The sequence below is a fragment of the Salvelinus fontinalis genome, chromosome 6 (assembly GCF_029448725.1).
Source record: "Salvelinus fontinalis isolate EN_2023a chromosome 6, ASM2944872v1, whole genome shotgun sequence".
NCBI lineage: Eukaryota > Metazoa > Chordata > Actinopteri > Salmoniformes > Salmonidae > Salvelinus > Salvelinus fontinalis.
In genome coordinates, this window is record NC_074670.1 from 10,087,633 (window position 1) to 10,114,700 (window position 27,068).

Consider the following 27,068-nt stretch of genomic DNA (forward strand, 5'->3'; position numbering starts at 1 on the left):
GGTGAAAAGAGTGCGTTGGTGGACTGACCTGCCATTGGTTTACTGTGCTTTCTAAAATGGCCGGACTTTTCGGCCCACCTCTTCCCCAGAGATGAAGATCCACATCACGCTCTGTGCACGTTTCTTTTCCTCTACTTTACACAGAAATGTTTGTGGTCACCCTCCCTTCACATTTCTCACTGTCAATTGTGAATGATAATTCTTCAAGTTTTACCGGTGAAACATCCATGCAGAATCTGCATGCCAACCATTTGACCTTGATTAGTTTCATGGGAATATAAGCATTTCGATCTTCCTGAGTTAAGTACAGCGTTGTTTTGAATTAGGCGTCTTTCTATATAAACTAGGGTACCAGTGAGGATTTCCTACACTGGACAACTTGTTACAGCTGTTGATACATCATTGATAATAATCAGCCAATTTGTTTGTCATTACATTAAGATATAAGGTAGGATCATAGCTACTGTATATTAAATTTAATTCACGGGTTGATTTAAAACCTTTATCACGGCTGGTGTCTTGACAGATTTGTCAAAAATCGTGTGAAAAAACATGAATTTTCTGTCCTTGCATTTTTGGCAGTGTAAGTTGACGTTATATCGTATAAACTCAGCAAAAAAAGAAACATCCCTTTTTCAGGACCCTGTCTTTCAAAGATAGTTCATAAAAATCCAAATAACTTCACAGATCTTCATTGTAAAGGGTTTAAACACTGTTTCCCGTGCTTGTTTGTCACGTTCCTGACCTGTTTTCTGTTGTTTTTGTATGTGTTAGTCGGTCAGGGCGTGAGTTTGGGTGGGCATTCTATGTTATGTGTTTCTATGTTGGTAAATGGGTGACCTGATATGGTTCTCAATTAGAGGCAGGTGGTTTTCATCTCCTCTGATTGAGAACCATATTAAGGTAGGTGGTTTCACATTGTTTGTTGTGGGTGGTTGTCTTCCGTGTCTGTCTGTGTCTACCACACGGGACTGTTTCGTTTGTTCGTTCGGTTTGTGCGTTCTTCGGTTTTATGTAAGTTCTTATGTTCAGGTCAGTCTACGTCGTTTGTTGTTTTGTAAATTCTTCAAGTATATTTTCGTGTTCGTTTTCGTCCTTGTTTAATAAATATCATGTCTAATTACAACGCTGCATTTTGGTCATCTGATCCTTCTCTCCTCTCCTCGTCTGAGGAGGAGGACGAGGTAGAAGAGCGTTACAGAACCACCCACCAAACCTGGACCAAGCAGCGGGACTACGAACAGTGGTCCACTACACGGGAATTCTGGACATGGGAGGAAGTAATGGAGGGAAAAGGACACTGGGCTCACATTGGGGAATATCGCCGCGCTCGTGAGGAGATGGAGGCAGCGAGAGCCCAAGATCGGAGGTATGAAGGTACGCGGCTAGCACGGAAGCCCGTGAAGAAACCCCAAAAATGTCTTGGGGGGTGGCTAAGAGGTAGTGGGCCGAGGGCAGGTAGGAGACCTGCGCCCACTTCCCAGGCTAACCGTGGAGAGCGGGAGTACAGGCAGACACCGTGTTACACAGTAGAGCGCACGGTGTCTCCTGTACGTGTTCATAGCCCGGTGCGGGTTATTCCACCTCCCCGCACTGGTAGGGCTAGATTGGGCATTGAGCCAGGTGCCATGAAGCCGGCTCAACGCGTCTGGTCTCCAGTGCGTCTCCTCGGGCCGGCATACATGGCACCAGCCTTACGCATGGTGTCCCCAGTTCGCCTACATAGCCCGGTGCGGGTTATTCCACCTCCCCGCACTGGGCGGGCGACGGGGAGCATTCAACCAGGTAAGGTTGGGCAGGCTCGGTGCTCAAGGGAGCCAGTACGCCTGCACGGTCTGGTATATCCGGCGCCACCTTCCCGCCCCAGCCCAGTACCACCAGTGCCTACTCCACGCACCAGGCTTCCAGTGCGTTTCCAGAGCCCTGTTCCTCCTCCACGCACTCTCCCTATGGTGCGTGTCTCCAGCCCAGTACCTCCAGTTCCGGCACCACGCACTAGGCCTACAGTGCGCCTCATCCGGCCAGAGCTGCCCGTCTGCCCAGTGCCATCTGAGCCATCCGTCTGCCCAGCGCCATCTGAGCCATCCGTCTGCCCAGTGCCATCTGAGCCATCCGTCTGCCCAGCGCCATCTGAGCCATCCGTCTGCCCAGTGCCATCCGTCTACCCAGCGCCATCTGAGCCATCCGTCTACCCAGCGCCATCTGAGCCATCCGTCTGCATAGCGCCATCTGAGCCGCCCGTCTGTCCCGAGCCGTCAGAGCCGTTCGTCAGTCAGGATCCGCCAGAGCCGTTCGTCAGTCAGGATCCGCCAGAGCCGCCAACCAGACAGGGTCCGCCAGAGCCGCCAACCAGACAGGGTCCGCCAGAGCCGCCAACCAGACAGGGTCCGCCAGAGCCGCCAACCAGACAGGGTCCGCCAGAGCCGCCAACCAGACAGGGTCCGCCAGAGCCGCCAACCAGACAGGGTCCGCCAGAGCCGCCAACCAGACAGGGTCCGCCAGAGCCGCCAACCAGACAGGGTCCGCCAGAGCCGCCAACCAGACAGGGTCCGCCAGAGCCGCCAACCAGACAGGGTCCGCCAGAGCCGCCAACCAGACAGGGTCCGCCAGAGCCGCCAACCAGACAGGGTCCGCCAGAGCCGCCAACCAGACAGGGTCCGCCAGAGCCGCCAACCAGACAGGGTCCGCCAGAGCCGCCAGCCAGACAGGGTCTGCCAGAGCCGCCAGCCAGACAGGGTCTGCCAGAGCCGCCAGCCATGAGCAGCCAGAGCCGTCAGCGAGCCATGAGCAGCCAGAGCCGTCAGCGAGCCATGAGCAGCCAGAGCCGTCAGCGAGCCATGAGCAGCCAGAGCCGTCAGCGAGCCATGAGCAGCCAGAGCCGTCAGCGAGCCATGAGCAGCCAGAGCCGTCAGCGAGCCATGAGCAGCCAGAGCCGTCAGCGAGCCAGGATCTGCCAGAGCCGTCAGCGTGCCAGGATCTGCCAGAGGCGCCAGTCAGCCTGGATCTGCCAGAGGCGCCAGTCAGCCAGGATCTGCCAGAGCCGCCAGTCAGCCTGGATCTGCCAGAGCCGCCAGTCAGCCTGGATCTGCCAGAGCCGCCAGTCAGCCTGGATCTGCCAGAGCCGCCAGTCAGCCTGGATCTGCCAGAGCCGCCAGTCAGCCTGGATCTGCCAGAGCCGCCAGTCAGCCTGGATCTGCCAGAGCCGCCAGTCAGCCAGGATCTGCCAGAGCCGCCAGTCAGCCTGGATCTGCCAGAGCCGCCAGTCAGCCTGGATCTGCCAGAGCCGCCAGTCAGCCTGGATCTGCCAGAGCCGCCAGCGAGCCATGAGCAGCCAGAGCCGTCAGCGAGCCATGAGCAGCCAGAGCCGTCAGCGAGCCAGGAGCAGCCGTCCTTCAGTCCGGAGCTGCCGTCCTTCAGTCCGGAGCCGCCGTCCTTCAGTCCGGAGCTGCCCCTTATCCCGGTGCTGCTCCTTATCCCGGTGCTGCCCCTTATCCCGGTGCTGCCCCTTATCCCGGTGCTGCCCCTTATCCCGGTGCTGCCCCTTAAATTAGGTGGGTGGAATAGGAGGGTGGTCATTCGGAGGGGGATACGGAAGCTGGGATTGACTATGGTGGGGTGGGGACCTCGCCCAGAGCCTGAGCCACCACCGTGGTCAGATGCCCACCCAGACCCTCCCCTAGACTTTTGGTGGTGCGTCCGGAGTGCGCACCTTGAGGGGGGGGTTATGTCACGTTCCTGACCTGTTTTCTGTTGTTTTTGTATGTGTTAGTCGGTCAGGGCGTGAGTTTGGGTGGGCATTCTATGTTATGTGTTTCTATGTTGGTAAATGGGTGACCTGATATGGTTCTCAATTAGAGGCAGGTGGTTTTCATCTCCTCTGATTGAGAACCATATTAAGGTAGGTGGTTTCACATTGTTTGTTGTGGGTGGTTGTCTTCCGTGTCTGTCTGTTTGCACCACACGGGACTGTTTCGTTTTTTTCGTTCGGTTTTTGTGTAGTCTATTTTCCTGTTCGTGCGTTCTTCGGTTTTATGTAAGTTCTTATGTTCAGGTCAGTCTAGTCGTTTGTTGTTTTGTAAATTCTTCAAGTATATTTTCGTGTTCGTTTTCGTCCTTGTTTAATAAATATCATGTCTAATTACAACGCTGCATTTTGGTCATCTGATCCTTCTCTCCGCTCCTCGTCTGAGGAGGAGGACGAGGTAGAAGAGCGATACATTGTTCAATGAACCATAAACAATTAATGAACATGCACCTGTGGAACGGTCGTTAACACACTAACAGCTTATAGACGGTAGGCAATTAAGGTCACAGTTATGAAAACTTAGGACACTAAAGAGGCCTTTCTACGGACTCTGAAAAACACCAAAAGAAAGATGCCCAGGGTCCCTGCTCATCTGCATGAATGTGCATTATGCATGCTGCAAGGAGGCATGAGGACTGCAGATGTGGCCAGGCCGTCATTGTAAATAAGAATTTGTTCTTAACTGACTTGCCTAGTTAAATAAAAGGTTACTTTAAAAAAAAGATTGTGGAGGCCAGGTCATCTGATGCAGCACTCCATCACTCTCCTTCTTGGTCAAATAGCCCTTACACAGCATGGAGGTGTGCTTTGGGTCATTGTCCCCTTGAAAAACAAATGATAGTGGGACAGTACAAACCAGATTGGATCGCTGCAGAATGCTGTGGTAGCCATGCTGGTTAAGTGTGCCTTGAATTCTAAATAAATCACTGACAGTGTCACCAGCAATGCACCCCAACACCATCACACCTCCTCCTCCATGCTTCACAGTGGGAACCAAACATGCAGAGATCATCTGTTCAGCTACTCTGCGTCTCACAAAGACACAGCGGTTGGAACCAAAAATTTGGACTCATCAGACCAAAGGACAGATTTCTAATGTCTATTGCTCGTGTTTCTTGGCCCAAACAAGTCTCTTCTTCTTATTTGTGTCCTTTAGTAGTCGTTTCTTTGTAGCAATTCGACCATGAAGGCCTGATTCACACAGTCTCCTCTGACCAGTTGATGTTGATATGTGTGTGTTACTTGAACTCGGTAGCATTTATTTGGGCTGCAATTTCTGAGGCTGGTAAATCTAATGAACTTATCCTCTGCAGCAGAAGTAACTCTGGGTCTTCCATTCCTGTGGCGGACCTCATGAGAGCCAGTTTCATCATAGCGCGTGATGGTTTTTGCAACTGCACTTGAAGAAACGTTCAAATTTCTTGACATTTTCCAGATTGACTGACCTTCAGGTCTTAAAGTAATGGACTATCGTTTCTCTTTTCTTATTTGAGGTGTTCTTGCCATAATATGGACTTGGTCTTTTACCAAATAGGGCTATCTTCTGTATACCAACCCTATCTTGTCACAACACAACTTTTTCCGCATTGATACATTACAGACTTATTCTAAAATTGATTAAATATGTTCCTCAATCTACACACAATACCCCTTAAACGACAAAGTGAAGACAATTTGCATTTCTGCTGCCAAGGCAGCAGCTACTCTTCATGAGGTCCAACATAATTAAGGCAGTTTATACAATTTTTAAAACATTACATTCACAGATTTCACAACACACTGTGTGCCCTCAGGCCCCTACTCCACCACTAGTACTAAATCCATGTGTGTGTATAGTGCGTATGTTATCGTGTGTGTGTATATATCTGTATGGGACTCAATTTTGCTCAGGTGCATCATTTCCATTGATCATCCTTGAGATGTTTTTACAACTTGGAGTCCACCTGTGGTTAATTAAATTAATTGGACATGACTTGGAAAGACACACATCTGTCTATATAAAAAGGTCCCATAGTTGACAGTGCATGTCCAAGCTACAAGGTCGAAGGAATTGTCCGTTGAGCCGAGACAGGATTGTGTTGATGTACAGATCTGGGAATGGGTACCAAAAACATGTATGCAGCATTGAAGGTCCCCAAGAACACAGTGGCCTCAATCATTCTGGCCACACAGCGAAACTGAGCAATCGGGGAAGAAGGGCCATGGTCAGGGAGATGACCAAGAACCCGATGGTCACTCTGACAGAGCTCCAGAGATCCTCTGTGGAGATGGGAGAACCTTCCAAAAGGAGAAGCATCTTTACAGCACACACACCAAATCAGGCCTTTATGGTAAAGTGGCCAGACGGAAGCCACTCCTCAGTAAAAGGCACATGACAGTCCGCTTGGAATTTGACAAAAGGCATCTAAAGACTCTCAGACCATGCGAAACAAGATTCTCTGATCTGATGAAACCAAGATTGAACTCTTTGAACTGAATGCCAAGCATCAAGTCTGGAGGAAACCTGGTACCATCCCTACTGTGAAGCATGGTGGTGGTAGCATCTTGCTATGGTGATGTTTTTCAGCGGCAGGAACTGGGAGACTTGTCAGGATCGAGGAAAAGATTAATGGTGCAAAGTACAGAGATCCTTGATGGAAAAACTGCATCAAAGCGCTCAGGACCTCAGACTGGGGCAAAGGTTCACATTCCAACAGGACAACGACCCTAAGCACACAGCCAAGACAATGAAGGAATGGCTTCGGGACAAGTCTCAATGTTTGAGTGGCCAAGCCAGAGCCCAGACCTGAACTTGATCGAACATCTCTGGAAAATAGCTGAGCAGTGATACTCCCCATCCAACCTGACAGAGCTTGAGAGGATCTGCAGAGAAGAATGGGAGAAACTCTCCAAATACAGGTGTGCGAAGCTTGTAGCGTCATACCCAAGGAGATTTGAGGCTGAAATCGCTGCCAAAATGTGCTTCAAATTACTGTGTAAAGAACACTTACTTAAATGTGATTTCAGTTTTATTATTTTTAATACATTTGCACAAACTGTTTTTGCTTTGTCATTATGGAGTATTGTGTGTAGATTGATGAGAAAACAATTTCATCCATTTTAGAATAAGGCTGTAATGTAACAAAATGTGGAAAAAGTCAAAGGGTCTGAATACTTTCCGAATGCATCGTAATTGTTTTAAGATGGTCATAGTATGAATCTTTTAGCTATCTGATTTGGAATTTTAGGACCCTTTAAGTAAAAAAAATAAAGTGCATTCAGAAAGTTTTTATTTAACCGGTACTGGTTACCTAGTCCTGTGACACTTGTGGGGGACATAGAGCAAAACGGAGAACAACATCGTCTTTGTGAGAACCTCCCCTCACACATTAGTAGGCCAAACTTTTTGGATGCTACAGCCGTTTTTTGTGAGAAGACCAATTTTCAGCATGTCTCATGGTCTGCAAACACCGCTGTAGCTCGTCCACCTTCCACCACAGATGTGGCGGATTGAGACGCAGCCCATTTCTCTAGCCTAAACTGACGGATGATGGGGATTATTTTATTAGGTTACTTCCATTGTCACACCGGTGTGTCAATGAACTCGTTTTTCAAACAATACAAGGATCTTGAAGTAGCATAATTTAAATGTAATTTGAAATTCAAGTACTGGAATAGGCCTACCTTGAAAGTCTGACATTCTTAATTTGGTGATTGAAAAGTGTGGCAACAGGATTACAAGATTGTTATATTTATGCACCAAATGGTTGTTTTATGAACTATAGTTAGTATGAGTCTGTCTCTCTCACACACACACACTTCAGAGTGTGGGATCGACGGTTTCATTATTGCAATAATAAAATCAATATTAAATAAAGATGATTGCTGGAAGAAATGAGAAAGTCTCTCTTAGTACTACATTTCCACGACAAAAGTAATTTTAATTATTGAAGCCAATTTATAAATTCTCCTGCTCCCTTATAATTATCTGTGATTTCATTTTTGGTCCGTTTTTGAGAGAGATGTGGCCACTTCTGTTTTTTCCACTGTTTCATTGAAGGGTGTTCCCTACTCTGTTGCGGTAAAACCGTGTGCAGTTATTATGAGGATGTCTAATGTTGGCTTCAACTTGGCTTTCCATACAAATCCTTCATAAAAATAATAATAAAAAAGAACCTGGTTTTTGGTCACTTTCTCGTAAAAACAGCGGTAGTGAAATTCAAATGGTGAGATTAATGCTACCGCTATTAATGGATTTATTATGTGTGCCTGTGTCAGCCACACAGGCTACAGAAAAATCTCCATGCATGCTTCCAACAGGGATGCAAACTGGTGAGGGACAAAAAAGGTGTTACTTTTTTTGTTGCACTGAAAAATGCAAAAAACTCCCTGCTAGGGGGGGATAATAATAAAATACAGAAAAATAAATATCAGCTTAAAAATGCTAATTTCTAGTGACTGAGGCTAAATCCATCCTTGAAATACATATGAACTAATTAAACAAAGAATATGATCTATGTGACTGTGTGTAAAATAATGTGTGTGTAAAAGTGGTTAGAAAATGTAAGGAAAGCAATCGAATGTTATTTGTTGCCTAGACTTTACTGCAAACGACACTGAAGTCCAGAGAAAAAAAACAATACATTAATATTGCATTAGCCATAGAACGCTTGTGACCACACACACAATATAAATATTGCACTTGGGGGGGAAAAATGTCTTAAAAAGTAGAAATATAAATTTTCTTTCTCTATTATAGTGGCCACTATAAATCAAACATTGTCACATGCGCTGAATACAAATGTGGACCTTTGTATTCGGGGGGCAGGGGGGTATGCCTTATTATTAACGAGACGTGGTGTGATCATAATTCTCATAACAACCGCATTATCTACCAAGAGAATTCTCTTAGATTATAATCACAGCCGCATATGTTCCCCCCCAAGCAGACACATCAATGGCCCTGAACAAATTTTATTTGACTATGTAAACTGGAAACCACATATCCTGAGGCTGCATTCATTGTAGCTGGGGATTTTAACAAGGCTAATCTGAAAACAAGACTCCCTAAATTCTATCAGCATATCGATTGTGCAACGAGGGCTGGTAAAACCCTGGATCATTGTTATTGCCCTCCCCCGCCCTCCTTTCGGAAAAGCTGACCATGACTCCATTTTGTTGCTTCCGGCCTATAGACAGAAAGGTCTGTTCAACGCTGGTCCGACCAATCTGATTCTACGCTTCAAGATTGCTTTGATCACGTGGATTGGGATATGTTCCGCATTGCGTCAAACAACAACATTGACGAATACGCTGTTTCGGTGAGCGAGTTCATTAGCAATGTCGTACCCACAGCAACTTTTAAAACATTCCCCAACCAGAAACAGTGGCTTGATGGCAGCATTCGCGCGAAACTGAAAGCGCGAACCACTGCTTTTAACCAGGGCAAGGTGACTGGAAACATGACCGAATACAAAGAGTGTAGCAATTCCCTCCTCAAGGCAATCAAACAAGCTAAGCATCAGTATAGAGACAAAGTAGAGTCGCAATTCAAAGGCTCAGACACAAGAGGTATGTGGCAGGGTCTACAGTCAATCACGGATTACAAAAAGAAAACCAGCCCCGTCACGGACAAGGACGTCTTGCTCCCAGACAGACTAAACAACTTCTTTGCTCGCTTTGAGGACAATACAGTGCCACTGACACGGCCCGCTACCAAAACCTGCGGACTCTCCTTCACTGCAGCCGACGTGAGTAAAACATTTAAACGTGTTAACCCTCGCAAGGCTGCAGGCCCAGACGGCGTCCTCAGAGCATGCGCAGACCAGCTGGCTGGTGTGTTTACGGACATATTCAATCAATCCTTATCCCAGTCTGCTGTTCCCACATGCTTCAAGAGGGCCACCATTGTTCCTGTTCTCAAGAAAGCTACGGTAATGGAGCTAAACGACTACCGACCCGTAGCACTCACTTCTGTCATCATGAAGTGCTTTGAGACTAGTCAAGGACCATATCACCTCCACCCTACCTGACACCCTAGACCCACTCCAATTTGCTTACCGCCCCAATAGATCCACAGACGACGCAATCTCAATCACACTGCACACTGTCCTAACCCATCTGGACAAGAGGAATACCTATGTGAGAATGCTGTTCATCGACTACAGCTCAGCATTTAACACCATAGTACCCTCCAAACTCGTCATCAAGCTCGAGACCCTGGGTCTCGACCCCGCCCTGTGCAACTGGGTACTGGACTTCCTGACGGGCCGCCCCCAGGTGGTGAGGGTAGGTAACAAATGTTAGTTTGTGGATGTAATGTTAGTGAATGTAACATTATGTACATACCTTACCCTGCAACATTTGGAACTCACCATAGACAATCAGTGAAGTAGATCCCGCCTGAGAAACAGCAGCCGTTCTTAGGTTCACTCTGTATGTCCCACTGTCAATCAGGGTCAGTTTCCTGAGCTCCAGAGATCCAGTGCTATTGTCCAGACTGATCCTACCAACATATCCCACTCCGATCACAGAACCTGCAGAACTGACAAAGTCAACAACGGTGACAGAGGGTTCACCAAAAGTCCAGAGGATTGTAAGAAGTGTGGTTGGATTGATGGTGGTTTTGAAAATCACATTTCCTCCCAATGTTCCATTCACAGGTCCAGGTGGAAACACATCTTGACCAGCACAATATCCTGAGGAAACAAAAACAATGCTTGATTTTCATGTCTCCAAAACAAACAAAAAAATACTGTAATCAAAGACATCTCAGATTTCAGAAGAGCAAAGTGCAGCTGGTACAAACAGTGTTCTCTGAATATGGGTACACTCACTAAGAGGGACACCAAGCTGTTGGAGTAGTGTAGCTATGTTTGTTTACAAATTGACAGAACAATTGAGTAAAACAAGCTTATAATTTTGGGTTCTGATGAGGTTAGGCAGCTGAACTAAGTTCATGAGGTATCAGTTATATTCGTTTAGAATCAATGAATATATCAAAACAAATTACAGTACGTAGCAATCGCAGATTACACCTCTAGGCTTACACATCAGTATATTAGCTACACATTATTATAGGCATTATGAAGGCTTATTACAGAGCTAATTGGATTTGTTTAATTTAAAGATGTCTTTATTGACATTATGGCATCACCTTATCAAGCCCAACTAGACCTACTTATGTTGCGTTCACGTGCTATAGGCATTATCGGAAGCTCCTAGTTCCAAGTGGGACATTTAACCGAAACAATTCTCCAAGTCGTGGGCCAGAGTTGCAATTTTTCACCACTGACCTTTTAAACCAAAAGATGACAAATCTGTTTTTTACAATTAAAACCTCAATATGGATAATGTAGCTACTCTGATCATATTGTCAAGATTAAGCAAGCTCTCTATCTGTATTATTAGTAATGTTAGCTAGCCTATCAAGCTAGATAACATCTTATTGGTTGAAGAATTGTTCGAACATCAAAAGCACTTCAACACAATCATGTCGGACTTCATTGTCTTACGTCAGATAGCACAGCGATTCCAGTTGAGAGACAAGCGTGGCAGTGACACCACCTGTCGGAAGACAATGTAAGACTTCCCTGTTTCCCAATGAGCATGTAAAGCCGCCATTAACGTCTTTGGGGTAGGGGGCAGTATTTTCACGTCCGGATAAAAAGCGTGCCCAGAGTAAACTGCCTGCTACTCAGGCCCAAATCCTAGGATATGCATATTATTAGTAGATTTAGATATAAAACACTGAAGTTTCTAAAACTGTTTGAATGATGTCTGAGTATAACAGAACTCATGTGGCAGGCAAAAACCTGAGAAAAAAATCCAACCAGGAAGTGGATATTTTTGGATATAAATATGAACTTTACCGAACAAAACATACATGTACTGTGTAACATGAAGTCCTATGAGTGTCATCTGATGAAGATCAAAGGTTAGTGATTAATTTTATCTATATTTCTGCTTTTTGTGACTCCTCTCGTTGGCTGGAAAAATGGCTGTGTTTTTCTGTGAATAGGCACTCACCTAACATAATCGTTTGGTTTGCTTTCGTCGTAAAGCCTATTTGAAATCGGACACTGTGGCTGGATTTACAACAAGTGTATCTTTAAAATGGTGTAAAATACATGTATGTTTGAGGAATTTTAATTATGGGATTTCTGTTGTTTTGAATTTGGCGCCCTGCAGTTTCACTGGCAGTTGACGAGGTGAGACGCTACCGTCCCACATACCCTAGAGAGGTTAACTCCTCTACATCCCGTTTAAATCACAGCCTATGGTAGTTTAGTACGAATACATTCATTCTGTTTCTATTATGCTCTAGGGCAATTCCACAGTAACAGAATGACAGATTTTTCACTTTAAAAGTATGCCAAACAAAAACTATTGATTGCCAAATTAAACAAGCCATACAACTCTACGACTACTTTACAAAAACACATTTACCTCACAGAAGAGTGCAGTTGTAAAGTCGGGTAACAGAATTACGGTAAAAGTTTTTCAAAAGCTCTAGTAAATACTGTATCTACTCTGAATTAAGATTCAAAAATGTCTGCAGAAAGAATGGGGTGTCAGCTATGATATGACACCTTGAGTTTGAAAAAAAAATCTATTTGGGTTATTGAACAGTAATCGAAGTGGATTAACATCCAGGAAGAGAATGATAACAAAATTACACCATGGGTCCCTGATCTGTACAATTCATAATTATGCATTTCTGTATGTCATTCTCATGATGTATCCTGAATTTGTACACCAAGGTAGAACATTTTAAATATCCTCCTTCGCATTTTGGGGTATTATTCTATACCAGTGGTAGGAAATCCTGGTCCTGGAGTGTTGGTGTGTTAGGAAATCACTGAACTGATCAATTAGCTCAGTTGGTCAGGTGTGGTGCCTAGTTGGAACAAAATCCTGCAAAATCCTAAATGTTAGTGGTGGCTGTTAAACAGTCTGATGGCCTTGAGATAGAAGCTGTTTTTCAGTCTCTCGGTCCCCGCTTTGATGCACCTGTACTGACCTCGCCTTCTGGATGATAGCAGGGTGAACAGGCAGTGGCTCGGGTGGTTGTTGTCCTTGATGATCTTTATGGCCTTCCTGTGACATCGGGTGGTGTAGGTGTCCTGGAGGGCAGTTAGTTTGCCCCCGGTGATGCGTTGTGCAGACCTCACTACCCTCTGGAGAGCCTTACGGTTGTGGGCGGAGCAGTTGCCGTACCAGGCGGTGATACAGCCCGACAGGATGCTCTCGATTGTGCATCTGTAGAAGTTTGTGAGTGCTTTTGGTGACAAGCAGCCTCCTGAGGTTGAAGAGGCGCTGTTGCGCCTTCTTCACAACGCTGTCTGTGTGGGTGGACCAATTCAGTTTGTCCGTGATGTGTACACCGAGGAACTTAAAACGTACTACCCTCTCCACTACTGTCCCGTCGATGTGGATAGGGGGGTGCTCCCTCTGCTGTTTCCTGAAGTCCACAATCATCTCCTTTGTTTTGTTGACGTTGAGTGTGAGGTTATTTTCCTGACACCACACTCCGAGGGCCCTCACCTCCTCCCTGTAGGCCGTCTCGTCGTTGTTGGTAATCAAGCCTACCATGTAGTGTCGTCCGCAAACTTGATGATTGAGTTGGAGGCGTGCATGGCCACGCAGTCGTGGGTGAACAGGGAGTACAGGAGAGGGCTCAGAACGCACCCTTGTGGGGCCCCAGTGTTGAGGATCAGCGGGGTGGAGATGTTGTTACCTACCCTCACCACTTGGGGGCGGCCCGTCAGGAAGTCCAGGACCCAGTTGCACAGGGCGGGGTCGAGACCCAGGGTCTCGAGCTTGATGACGAGTTTGGAGGGTACTATGGTGTTAAATGCTGAGCTGTAGTCGATGAACAGCATTCTCACATAGGTATTCCTCTTGTCCAGATGGGTTAGGGCAGTGTGCAGTGTGGTTGCGATTGCGTCGTCTGTGGACCTATTGGGTCGGTAAGCAAATTGGAGTGGGTCTAGGGTGTCAGGTAGGGTGGAGGTGATATGGTCCTTGACTAGTCTCTCAAAGCACTTCATGATGACGGAAGTGAGTGCTACGGGGGGGGTAGTCGTTTAGCTCAGTTATCTTAGCTTTCTTGATTAATTCAGTTTACGATAGAAGTCACCTTTCATTCACAGTCACATTTGTATTTGTATACAAATTCCTCCGTCACATTTTTTTATGATAACCAAAGGATCTGACTAAGTCCTTAAGAGCCACTCTCTCCTCAGAAAAACAAATCCTATGATAACCTGTTTTCCTTTCAGTAGTCACCTACATCATTTTCAACAATCCTACAGAAGGTTTCTATGGACGCATTGCATTTGGGGGGGGGGGGGGGGGGTACGAATGCACTTTTTACTCGATATGTTGTCGGGTGCCTCAGATTGGTTAATGGCTCATTCTCCTCGACTCACGGTAGGACAAATACGTTTATTGATTAGCGTGGTAGACCTATGTATACATCTCACTGAGAATGACATTTCAACTGGAGTCATGTAAGTTTCACTCTTATCAAAGAACACACAATTTCAGATTACGGAAAAACTTGAATAGATCTGGACGTCAAAGTCATTAATGTATGCAATGGGTACAAATGATAACCCCTTATTGAGAACAGTAAGGTGAGCTGATGTCAGAGTCTTACTTGATAAGTTGAAGACATTTAGCTCCTGTTGGACTGGGGACCCACCCTGGATCTTAATTGGTAGGTGTCGCGGGGTGGTAGTGGATTTCTTCCCTCGGTGTCCCCGCCCTCTGTTGTAGAAAAAACGCTCGCTCACCTTTGGTAGAGGAGCCAGAGTTAGCGCTGTCTGTGGATAGTTGGTCTGACAGAGGAACTCTGCGTCTGTCATCGGCTTGTCTCCTCCCGTTATGTGTTTTTTTGTGCTCAGGATCTCGCCAGAGGAATATTAGTCCATTGTTCCTTTCTTCCAAATTGCATTTATACTTCTTAATTTCTCCTCTCCTTTAGTTCAGTTGCAATCTTAGTCTGAAGGTCTGCATTACTCTTAATGAGATCATCCAGTTTGATATCGTCATTAAGCTCGTCTCAGAGCATGCTGTGAATTTAACTGAGGTTGCGATCTCGGTAAAAAACAAATAAAGATGTTCAATGAGCAGAGCCATCAGGTCCAATGAACATAAGTATAGCACACCATCGTTCACAAAACTCTTCAGTGCGTTGGCCAATTGAAGGCTCTTTTTGCCAACGTAGTCGGTGTGGGATAACTCCATTTCAAACATACTCACTTAAAGTGACAATGTGCTTTAGTTCTTGAATGAACAGTCTTGGAATTCTTTAAAAATATTTTCCCAAGTACCTTCTGGCCGTTCAAATAGAGACTTACTAAAATGTCTCTTTGAATACAGCCATCAACAACAAGGCTTATTGGGTATTGTTTGAGTTTGGTTCAGTTCCCATGTTGGCTAGGGAGTTGATTTGTTGGGGTGCTATCAGCGAGAGAAAATAGTATAATAAAAAACATGAGCTGGCGCACACCCAGAAAAATTGTGTGGAGGTGCTGACTAACGGCGAATAAACTATAAAAAATTATATATCTTAAGACTTTTCTGCTAGATTTTGTTTTCTAAGAACCCCTTTTCCATCAGTTTTACCAGAAAGCAAAGCCTTTACTTCTTCCAGATATTTCAGATGGAAAAGGGTTGAAAAATGTATATTGCCATATATATATATACACATACACAGTACCTTCAGAAAGTATTCACACCCTTGACTTTTTCCTAATTTTGTTGTGTTACTGTCCCGAATTTAAAATGGATCAAATTGAGATTTTAATTAAAAGTGAAATGCCTTGAGTCAATAAGAATTCAACCCCTTTGTTATGGCAAGCCTAAATAAGTTTAAGAGTAAAAACTTGCTTAACAAGTCACATAAGTTGCATGGACTCACTGTATGCAACAATAGGGTTTCACATTTTTAAATTACTACCTCATCTCTATACCCCACACATACAGATAGTCCCGCAGTCAAGCATTGAATTTCAAAACAGATTCAACCACAAAGACCAGGGAGGTTTTTCAATGCCTTGCAAAGACTGACAACCATTGGTAAATGGGTGAAAATAAAAAAAAGCATACATTGAATTTCCCTTTGAGCATGGTGAAGTTATTAATAACAAGACCAAATTTGGTGGGTCAGGATCGGACTGTCATTCCTGTAGAGTATATTCTGTTTCCAGAAGGTGTCAAAGTTATCAATAAAAGTGACTCAGCAGAGATACAGTAGTCTTTTAGCCAGATGTGTAATGCCAGCAGTCTGCTGAATCTTTCACATCCGTGGCCCAACGATGGTACTGGACCTGAAATTATTGGCAGTTTTAATGCTAAAATCAGTTCTTTAAAATCCATTTTCAAATGTTCCGAGCTAGCCCTCCTGATGTCGATTGACCCCACATGGACTATGACAGCGGCAGCTCCCGGCATCTGTGGTAGAACAGTTGGAAGCAGCCTTATGTCCTGTACTCGTGCTCCTGGGTAGCACAAGGTTTTTGCCTTGGGGACTGAAATTTTTCTCACCACAGAGCTGCCTATGATGACAGCTGGTGATGTTGAATGGGCCGGTATCTCAGGCAGCCTCACGGTCTGGTGAGGCTGGGAGCTCCGAGGATCTGAACCCGAGGTAGAAGCCACCGGAGGGGGAGACAGAACCGAGGACGAAGACGCAGGTACCTCCGGATCCGATCTTGATTGGGAAGCCACCAAGGAAGAAGGCGCCGGTCAGTTCCGAGCTCAACATCTCCATGGAGACCCCCGTTGCCAGAGGACGCCTTCTTCGAATTCCATGGCGAGTGATGTACATCCATGGCTGGTTGGGTTGAGAACATCTCCGTTCTCCAGGGAAGGGGGAGACCCCTTCGTGGATGAAAACCTGCCGAGCAACGGCCAGTCGGCTGTGGAGAGCCGACACACAACTTCCATCAGACCAGAGCAGTATCTGGCTACTGGGGTGGAAGAAAAAGTAGGTGGGCGTGGGTTCCCCAGTAGCTTATGTAGGTTTGCTACTTGCTTGCTAAGAGTAGCTACTTTGCTCCTGTAGTCCTTCGCAAGCAAGCAGTTGCTACATTGAAAGTCAGCGCGGTCCACATTGTCCCGGAACAAAGCAAAGCAAACACAGCTCCTGCAACGCTGGAAACGTTCAATAGCGGCCTCCATTTGAGACCGCCGAGCCAGCTAGGCTTGCTGGGTTTTTGCGTCTCTCCCCCTATACGGAATCTGGCAGGATTCCAGGACAGATAGCAACGTTCACAGCAATTTAGCCCAACGGAGCCACAGGATTCAAAATAAAATAGCACTGTCAGCTTTTAAACCGAGGTCTTTAGTTCAGGTTTCGGCATTCGACAGCATTCAACAACAAACATGCGTCACAACTCATTTACTGCACTTTCGATTGGTGAACCTTCTGTGAATACATTTTTTTGTTTGTTGCCCATGTCAAATATGAGCGCCCGGAGTTGACACAAATGTAACTTGTGCCAAAATGGTTTGTAGTTGTAAATCTGTGGTTGCACAGGTGTAACAGCAGTTTGTGCTTGTAAATTTGTCTCCAAGAGAAAATACACAACGGCTTTGGGGCAGGACCTTTACCTCCAGATCAATCAGTGCCCTCTGCCAAAATCAAACCTGTCTATTTCGGCAACCATAGATGCAGATAGAATGTCGCTGCCCCGCCCGCCTGTGGGAAAACAACTGTGGTTACCTAGGTTACCCCATTGGCTCACAGCAAATATTTGGCATTTTCCGAACGCAATTTTATTTGTCTGCTTGTTTAGTCAATTACAAACCTACATTTAAGCAAAGTACAATATCTAAAGATTAAATTCAACATTGCCTGCTCCCGAGTGTTCTCACTAAGAAAAACGTAATATTTTCATGACGGTGCGTGAATGCACCAAAAGTGAGTGAATGCTAGCTAGCTACCAACCGTAAAATTAAGCTAGCCAAGAACACAAAACAGACTACACAGCTGCAAGTAGGGAGTTGCGTTATAAACCGACTTTACTAAAAAGTTAAAAATCACTTACCTGTGATGAAATGTTTTCCACACATAGCTACGTGTAGCCTATTTGGACACCGGGTCCCCACATTTCCCACAACGAATATCCTGAAGCCACAGGTAGGCTGGACATGACATTTTTAACAATGCTTTTTTCTGATGAAAACTAGTTCATTGCATCTGCCGTGGAGCCCAGTTTCATTATTTTACCATATGTCCCAGCTGCTTGCCATAGTTTTGAAGTAATCATGACAAAACAGGCCTTATTTTAGGGCATTTTTCACCCTGCCAACTCCTATTAGTTCTATTGAGCACCGTGGCACCAACTCTCCTTCCGAACGTTCTATTCCCAGCTTAATGTTCTACGTCACAATGCCTGCTTTGCTATTGTTGGCAATGAGACCTGCCCACGTTGCTGGTAGCTAAAATGTAAACAAAAAAATTACTCATGGTACTTGGAGGTCGTCCCATTGTTTACTATAGTGAAATATAGGTATGTCTGTCTATTTCGCCAAATATTTCTCAATGTGTATATTTGGATTTTTTCTAATTGGACACCATTTTAAACATGATAATCTCCTCTTTCTAATTATGTAAGGCTGGGCAGCGTACTCCTTTGTCAAAGCAAGTCTCATGTCCAGGGTGAATACATTTGTATTAATGTATATAAAGACACCACACAGGTGTGCTAACTAAAATATATATCCCAGACAAGACTGAAGAATAGGAGAAGTGAACAGAATGTAAATTCTGTCCTTAAGTCCGTAGTAGTTTGTATGAATTTGAGTGTTTACATACATGTTAAATGGCTACGAGAGAGAGATAAGGAGACCCGCTGTAATCCCCATGAAATGGTCTAAAAATGTACAAACTCCACCCAGCCGGGTCACCTGGCCATGCAAAATGAACTCAGGCGCAGAATGACAACACCTCAGTTGATTGGTCAGAAGAAAAAGCCCTGCCAACACTAGAGACATGTGTCACTCTAGCAGAAAGACATTTCTGTGGAAAAACAATTGTGCAAAGCCGGATTTACAACATGTGTCAAAACTGAGCGTGCAGACTTGACTAGTTCAGAAACTAACAGCTCTTTTTGAACTGATCTTTTTGGTGAAGGTCGGGAACCGAATCACATCGGTAAAAGAGATGTTAAGTTACAAAATAATTATCTAAAGAGGGCGAATCCTCACTGCAGAATCTAGGTGGGGAGAGCACTTAAATCTTGTCCACACTGATTTCTTCAGTGCGTAAAAATATTTTTTATATATATATATTCATTCCCATTTAACATTTGTGACAATAGCTTACACATTAAATATGATTGTCTTTTACATTCAAAAAGGTAAGAAATGTCAGTGCTTCTAGATGAACAATAATAAACAGTCAAATTGAAAATGTTAAACTAATCTTATTTTGTCCATCTTTGATTTCAGACCTTTTTACATTACCATGTCCTTAAACCTTGCTGGCTTTCTCACAACTCTACCACTTATGGTAGTCACTTGTGATTCGAGATTGTCCATAGATCCATGAGATATCTCAGTATAACCCAGCTGTGGAAGTGTCTCAGCTTCTGAAGATCCATTGTTCACAGGTAAGTCATTTGCAGGTTCTGGAATGCTAAACTCAAGTTGCAAAGGAGTGTGTTGAAGGTGTTTTACATAGCCTTATGAGTCTAGATCCATCTTCTGCGCTCACTAGTTCAAACTAGTTGTCTGAGGTTTGTCACAATAACACAGCGTGTGCCTCGGAACTTGGCATCCAACTTTTCATTCTTCATACTTGCGAGTTGTGTTCTTTGTCTCCGTTTTGTCAGCTTATTGTTCTCATTTTCTGTTCGTAGGCTGTGGTGATTTTGGTTGTCTTTGGTTTTTCCTTTTCAATACTTGGCAACTTTGAATGTCTCTTCCAGACAAGAGCAAGGCGGATGTTTGTCCTGAAGCACGATGAGGTGTGCAGAGATAAGCTAGGAGAATCTTTGGAAGCTCATCCCTTCACTTTTTGCTGTTTCTTCAGATATCAATGGAGTCGCTTTGATTTTCCCATTGCTCTTAGGATAATATGGTGATGCTTGAATGCGTTTGACCCACACACAAAGAACATTTCTAAAAGTCTATCCAACAAGTTGTCTGCCATTATCTGTAACCACCTCTAGGGGGTCTCCAAAGCATGCGAAAAGATTCAACATCTCTGCAGACACCGTACTTAAAGATGTGTCAGGTATGACAACAGCTTCTGGGTAATAGGTGTAATAGTCAATTACGGTAAGTATGTATTAATTATGGATAATTCCCACTAAGTTAATAACTAGTTTGCTCCAGGGTCTTGGTGGTAGTTCAAGTTGTTGGTCTTCGTGCAGTGGCTGGTTTAGCACACATGCTGGGCAATTTCTGATCAGTCTTTCAACATCGAAGTCCATGTTAGGCCAATAGAATTTGCTTCTCGTGTACTGTTTTGTACGAACCACTCCTTGATTAGTTTTGGGTGCGATCGTCAAAGCTTGCTCAATCTGTTTTTTTTTAATAAAATCCTGACGTCCTCTTAGAATAAGTCCATCATGTGTTGATAGCTCCATTGAGCATATGTTGCATGGCTGTAAATGCTCTCAAACTGGATTTGGCCAGTTTCCTCTTTCCACAGATGGAATCAACTTTGTCAAGGTTTTATCCAGTTTTTTGCCTTCTTCAGATCCTCAATTGTCAATGCAGGTAAGTCTTGTGTTAACTGAAAGCACTGCACAGAACTGTCAACATGTCAATTTTCTGCAGTTTCAGGTAACGGAAGTCGAGATAGGGAATCTGAGATGTTTGTTTTTCCCATGATGTGCTCAATCTTGTAGTCATATGGTTGTAGTCGGAGTTCAAATCTTTGAATTCTCGGGGGACACGGCGTACTGTAGATCAGTGGTTTGGAATCAGTTTAGTACACACTTGCCTCCATGTAGAACAGTTCTGAAGTGTTCTACTGCCCACACACACAACCAAGAACTTCTTGCTTGATCTACGAGTATTTTCTCTCTGCAGGGATAGTGAACGACTAACATAAGTGATGGACTCGTTACATTTTTCTTTTGCAATATAGCTCCAAGTCCTACTGGGCTTGAGTCACTAATCACTACTGTTGGTACATACAGTTTGAAGTATGCTAGACATGGTTCACTAGTCAGGGTTCTTTTCATTTCTCTAATTGTTTCAGATGCCCATTCCAACTCGTCCTTTTTCCCCCCACGTAGTGTTTCTGAGAGGTTTGAGTAGTTAGGTATGATTTTCATGAGAAATCCACATCCCCAGGAATGATCGCAGTTCTCTTGCATTCTCTGGTCTTGGTGCTTTTCCTAGGGCTTCAACTTTGTGGGTCTGGTTTTATCCCTTCTGCCATGACTACAAGACCAAGAATTTCAATCTGTTTTAGTCCAAAGATGCATTTTTCCTTGTTAAGTGTCAGTCCTCTGGCTCAGGATCTTTGGAAGACTTTCCTCAGTCTCTGCTCCAGTTCATTTTCAGCAAAGACATTGTCAATGCAGAAAACTACACCTTGTAATCCATGTAGCATAAAGTCCATGGCTTTCTGGTAAGCCTCAGATGCGCTTGAATCTGTCAGATCCTCTGTGTGTGGTGAATGTTGTCAAGAATCAAGAAACCTGACAAAATCCTTTTTCTCCAGTTCCGGGTTTTGCAAACATTCGCTCCTTGCAGTATACTGTCTACTGTGGGAACTGGGTGTTGTTCTCATATGACAGCACAAACTGACTTCTTTTATGTCTTTCTTTGGAATGAGGAGAATGTTGGAAATCCACTCTGATCCTTCAGTAACTTCTTCGATGATATTTTCAAAAATCTTTTCCAGTTCTTGATTGACAGCTTCCAGCACTGGATAAGGAACACATCTCAGGCCTTGAGCTACAGGGGCTATTTACTCATTCACTGAATCTTTGTGACTGTATCAATGGAAACAATGCTAGAATCTACCTGGTGATTGCTTTACTGAATTGACTATCCTTTGTGCTAAGTATTTTCACACCAAAACACGGTTTCTTTCCCCATCAATGCTTCTACATTTCCTCTGATCTCGAAGATCTGGTCTTTGTTGCACTTTAATTCCATACTAGCTCTGCTTCGAAGTAACCTACACACTGTAGTGGAGTAGTCTAAACATAAGCATATCACTTTTTATTTTTTACTCTAAGTTCCATTCCTGTGTGTGAAAACGTTCTCAGGAACAAGGCTTCTTTGATGAAATTCCTTCCACTGTCCGTATCAAAAGATCATTTCCGCCTTTGTCGATTCAGTTTTTTTCCCCTCGTGATTGAATACACAAACTTTTCTTTGTCAGATGCAGGTTCATTCACAACTGGTTTGTCAGTTTTAGTATTGTCTGTATTTGTCACCTTGCTTTTGTTCTTTTGGATTTACTTTTTTCTACAGACCCTTACATAATGGCCTGTTTTCTTAATTAAGGTACAAGCATTTAGCTGCTTTAGCTTCACATTCATCTGCTTTGTGTGTTGCCAGTCCACATCTGAAACACTTGGTGTCATTATTGCATTCCTCTGTATCAGTGCATTTGTTTCTATTTTGGGCTCTGCCTCAGTTTATTAGCATTTACACGCCCTTCAGTAAAATTAACATGACTGTCTTTAGCCTTGCCAAAATTATCAGAAAGCACTTCTGATTCTGCCTGTGCTGCTTAAAATATTCTAGCAACAGTGAGAGCTCTTTGTAGAGTTAACCCTTCTTCCTGCAGCAATTTCTCTGTATTTTGTAAGCACATCTTTCCACTAGCTGATCCCTCAACATGTCTGACCCAGTGCATCAAACTCACATGATTTAGCCAGTTCTCTTAATGCATTCACATAAGCATCAATAGTTTCGTCTAGAGTCTGTGCTCTTTGTCTAAACTTGTGCCTTTCCAACAACACATTTCTCTGCGATGTAAAGTGGGCATCAAGCACGACTACAGTCTGTGCAAATGTACCTTTTTCTTCTGGTAGATAGGCAAAGATTCTCTGCATGGGTGCTCCAATACAATGTAGCTCTTCTCACGCATTCACAGCTCCTCTGGTTCCACTTGCAATTTCAAAGAAGTTGTAAGATTCCATCCATATTTTATATTCCCTGTACAAGTCTGCTGCTCCGAGAGTCAATGTAATTGACGGGGATAACTACGCATAAGCGAGAACAGGCGGCTGCGGTGCTGGTGCTTGTTGTTCCTTGCTAACTTTTGTTCCGTTGGTGTTTTAATGTGTAATCAGCTTTGTTCATGTCCTTGAGGTATGTGTTTACAGTCCTTCAATCCTCATCACCAAAATGTTGTGTTGTTGAATTAAAGAACTTGCTTTAATAACTCATACTTTTCTAGGTTTCACAATTCAAAGCCATTTTTATTCTCTTCAGTTATTTCATCACTCTAACAGGTAGGTAATCTCGCGATAGTCCAATCACTATATTACACCTACCGTTTGGGCTTTACATTGGAGATCTGCAATTTTTTCATGGTTCTAGGTCGATTTTTAAGCATTTTGAACGAAGAGACTTTTGGGAGCCAAATGAGCCGGGTCTTTTACGTGAATGGAGCCAAATGAGCCAGGTCACTCGGAATGCCCATCACTAGATTTTACATGCGCAAATTTATTTTTTATTCACAGAAGAAGATTCACTAGTTGCAAGTTTAGTAAATGAGTTGCATTCATGCTCAAATTGAGTTGCATGCTTGCAAATCAAATTGAATCTATTGAAATGTCAAGTTACAACTTTGCGACCTTTGTTACATTTTTCACACATCATGATATGAGCATGTGAAATTAAATGACACATTTGCGAGTTGTACCTGCAACCACGAATCTCAATGTGCTACCACAAAATTCAACATACAAGCTTGCTTACTTTAGAATAAAATGTAATCCCATATGTGGTGTGGCGTTTGGCTGGAGCAAGGAGTCTGCGTAGTCAAGCAAGGTGATAACTATATTTGTTGGCGAACTGTAGCCCCCAAAAGGATTCATTCTCAAATTCTAGTTTGTTGAGCAGAGGCTGTGTAGGTTTTGGTTCTATAAAGCTGTGTCCATCATAACATTCAATAGTCATTCTTGTACCATGCGATTAATTGTCAGTTCTAGACATGTATTTTTTTTCCTCTGTCATATGAGTGCTGGAAAATAGATCATAAACAGACAGTTGGTGGTCGGAGCAGGTCTCTGGAGCCGCTGAGCCGGAGGAGCGTGTATTAATCCTGCTGTAGGATTTATTGCGGCCAGCACTAACGTGAATTTAGTAGTTCAAACAAACAAAGTCACTCAGAAAAACAAATCATGACCCTCGAGTCAGTAAAAAGACTCATTCAAAAAGAACGAATCATTCGCGAACTGCACATCACTAGTAAACTGTCTCTGGCAGACAAAACAGCTAAATACTCAATCTAAACGTGTAACGATTCTCAATTGAAATATGTTTTTTAAGAAGATAAAGCCCTCTCATATCACAATAATTTCACAAATGCTAAATATACACAGCCGGTTTTAACACAGTTGCAGCCTACAGTATTTTTCAGTTATATAACTTTTCTGTCATCCTTCTTCTGTTGGTTACACACAGGTGTTTGGCGAGAGATAGCTAATTAGAACAGATGGTTGCTTCTGTCTTCCCTAAACAGGCGCTGTAACATTGCCGTGTGGGAACCCTAACACGGAACCCAAACCGGCTGCGCACGTGCGCCATCGTGCATGAATTTATTTTGTCCCCCTACACCAAACGCGACCACGACACGCAGGTTAAAATATCAAAACAAACTCTGAACCAATTACATTAATTTGGGGACAGGTCGAAAAGCATGAAACATTTATGGCAATTTAGCTAGTTAGCTTGCTAGCTAATTTGTCCTATTTAGCTAGCTTGCTGTTGCTAGTCAATTTGTCCTGGGATATAAACATTGAATTGTTATTTTACCTGAAATGCACAAGGTCCTCTACTCTGACGAAGATAGCGCTGCAAGTCCTGCCTCTCCCATCTCCTCATTGGTTTATAGAAGCAGGTTATACCCATGTGGGTGACTGAAAGACGAATGAGGTCAGTGGCGGTAGTGCACCTAATTTATGAAAGTTGCCAATCGCAATATAAAGTCAAGAGAAGAAAAAGCCTGGAAGGAAGAGAGATGACTAGAAACGATTCGGTTAACCGTTTTATGTGTGGATTAATTGGTGGAGTAGAGGACCTTGTGCATTTCAGGTAAAATAACAACGTTTATTTCCCTGGACAAATTAGCTAGCAAGTACAAGCTAACTAGCTAAATTGTCATAAATGTTTAATTTTGACCTGTCCCCAAATTAATATAATAGGTTCAGAGTTTGTTTTGATATTTTAACCTGCGTGTTGTGATCGCCTTTGGTGTAGGGGGACAAAATAAATGTATGCACGATGGCGCACGAGCGCAGCCTGTTTGGGTTCCGTGTAACCCTTTTCAAGGTGTAATAATTTAATATTTTGCTTTATGAAAAATCTCTCGATTATATGAAAGCAAACGTCAAAAGGTTAACCGTATTGCAAGAATGAATTATTTACGTGTCGACAGTGCGTCGATACTATTGTAGCCTACACAGTTCCGCACCTCTTCAAAACTTCAACGGAGAACCAAAGATAAACGAGAGCTAACATGCTGCCCACTGTGGCTTGAAGCTGGTTTAATAAAACATGGCAAAGTGAGAGATTTAACAAATGAACAATATACATTAACGCATAATAAACACATGTAGTGCACATAGGCTAATACAATACTCAATGTTTTTTACAACCTCTTTAAAGCACATTTCTGGCAAATATGTAACAATGTCATTTAGCAGACACTTATCCAAAGCGAGCATACATTATAAAAAGAGACCACTAATTTTTTTAAGACCAAAACTTACCAAGGATGGACAACAAGTACACAGTCAATGAAGTTGAGCGATGAAAATCCATTAGGCGTTTTGCGGACAATTGTTATCAGTAGGCTACAAAATAATGTATCCCGAACAAACCGCAGGTAGCACTGGTAGGCTATACAGACCAAACACACAGCCACTGTACTCACTCACTCACTCACTCACTCACTGGTGTATGCGTAGGTCCCGTCCACTGTATAGACGTTGCCAGATCTTACAATGCTGGATAGGTATTTTACTTATCAGCTAACCACATTATTACATGTTATAGCAATGGGAGGATTCGATTAGTGGGTTAACAGTCTATGGCAAGACGTGATTGGGCCAAAGCGGTGAAGGAGGAGCGCCCTTCTCAAATCAAACAGTAATCTGCGCCTCTCGGTCATGTTGTCTACAAGGCAGCATGGTGCATAAAATATGTTTGAATTTTCAAACTAATTTCCATTGGCAAGGCAGATAGTGTTTTTATTAAAATCAATCACTTTTGCATGTGAAAGCACAATTCTACTCATTCTCCACATGCTTGATTACATCACTTTTGTTCTGAGCCGACTTCGCCAAGGGCTTTGAACAGGGCACCGGGTTTACATCCGGGAGGCAGCCCAGTTCCAAAACGAATGCAATAAACTTTCATCCGGTGCAAAACATGTCTAGCCGGGTGCCCGTGAAAGATGAATCGAATCCTCTCAATCTGTCAGTCAATGACCTAGTCGAGGACGTGTCACGCAACCATTTGTTGATCCATGCAACATCTAAGCAGTGGAACGCGATTTAAATTATGCCTAAAACCAGGTTTATTCAACAAAATGACATTTATTGGGACATGTAATGGAAGAGATAGGATAACGTTTCTAAAGATCTACAACATTTTTATCCATTAGACAGGGGTGTATTTTCTTTTTCGTCAACCGTTCCATCGCATCTTGAACATTTTAAACGGTGGGCACTAGGACCTGGGGCTAGCTAACAAGAAAAGGCTCTGACCGAACGGATATATGTATATGAATGAGCGAGAGAATATATTTACCACTATGGACTTTGGTCATAATCAAAACTTTGTTAACCAATACGTTTTTATGTGAGGCTGCTTGTAAGTTACAGTGTAACAGACGTTGCGAGCCAGCTAACGGTGTCTTTTAAATTCAAAATGTAGTTATGTGGCGATGATATCTAGTTATCGTTGTATTTAATGTAGTTTTGCTGTCCGTGCCAGGCTATAAATGAGACAGATGACGTAACATAAAGTGCATATATTTTCATACTCATTTGCTTTCATTCAGTAGGCCATTGCAAAAACAATCAGTAGGTCATGTGTAGAAAAGGTGACAGTGTTGATCACA

At 43.7% G+C, this 27,068-nt stretch overlaps 1 protein-coding gene across 4 annotated transcripts in view; it reads right to left on the reverse strand.

The window, feature by feature from the left end:
• LOC129856989 (carcinoembryonic antigen-related cell adhesion molecule 5-like) overlaps nt 1-25,962 on the reverse strand; it is a 51,514-nt gene extending 25,552 nt beyond the window's left edge. For 2 of the 4 annotated variants that reach the window (XM_055924827.1, XM_055924826.1), the window contains exons 1-2: nt 25,714-25,957; nt 10,159-10,482 (exon numbers count right to left, since the gene is read on the reverse strand). In XM_055924827.1, coding sequence (XP_055780802.1) covers nt 10,159-10,482; nt 25,714-25,765 — 376 coding nt within the window. In that variant the 5' untranslated portion in view covers nt 25,766-25,957. Of the gene's footprint in view, nt 1-10,158; nt 10,483-25,713 lie in introns of all 4 variants that reach the window. The other 2 variants (XM_055924829.1, XM_055924828.1) reach the window with 2 other exon arrangements.
• Nucleotides 25,963-27,068: the final 1,106 nt, after the last annotated feature.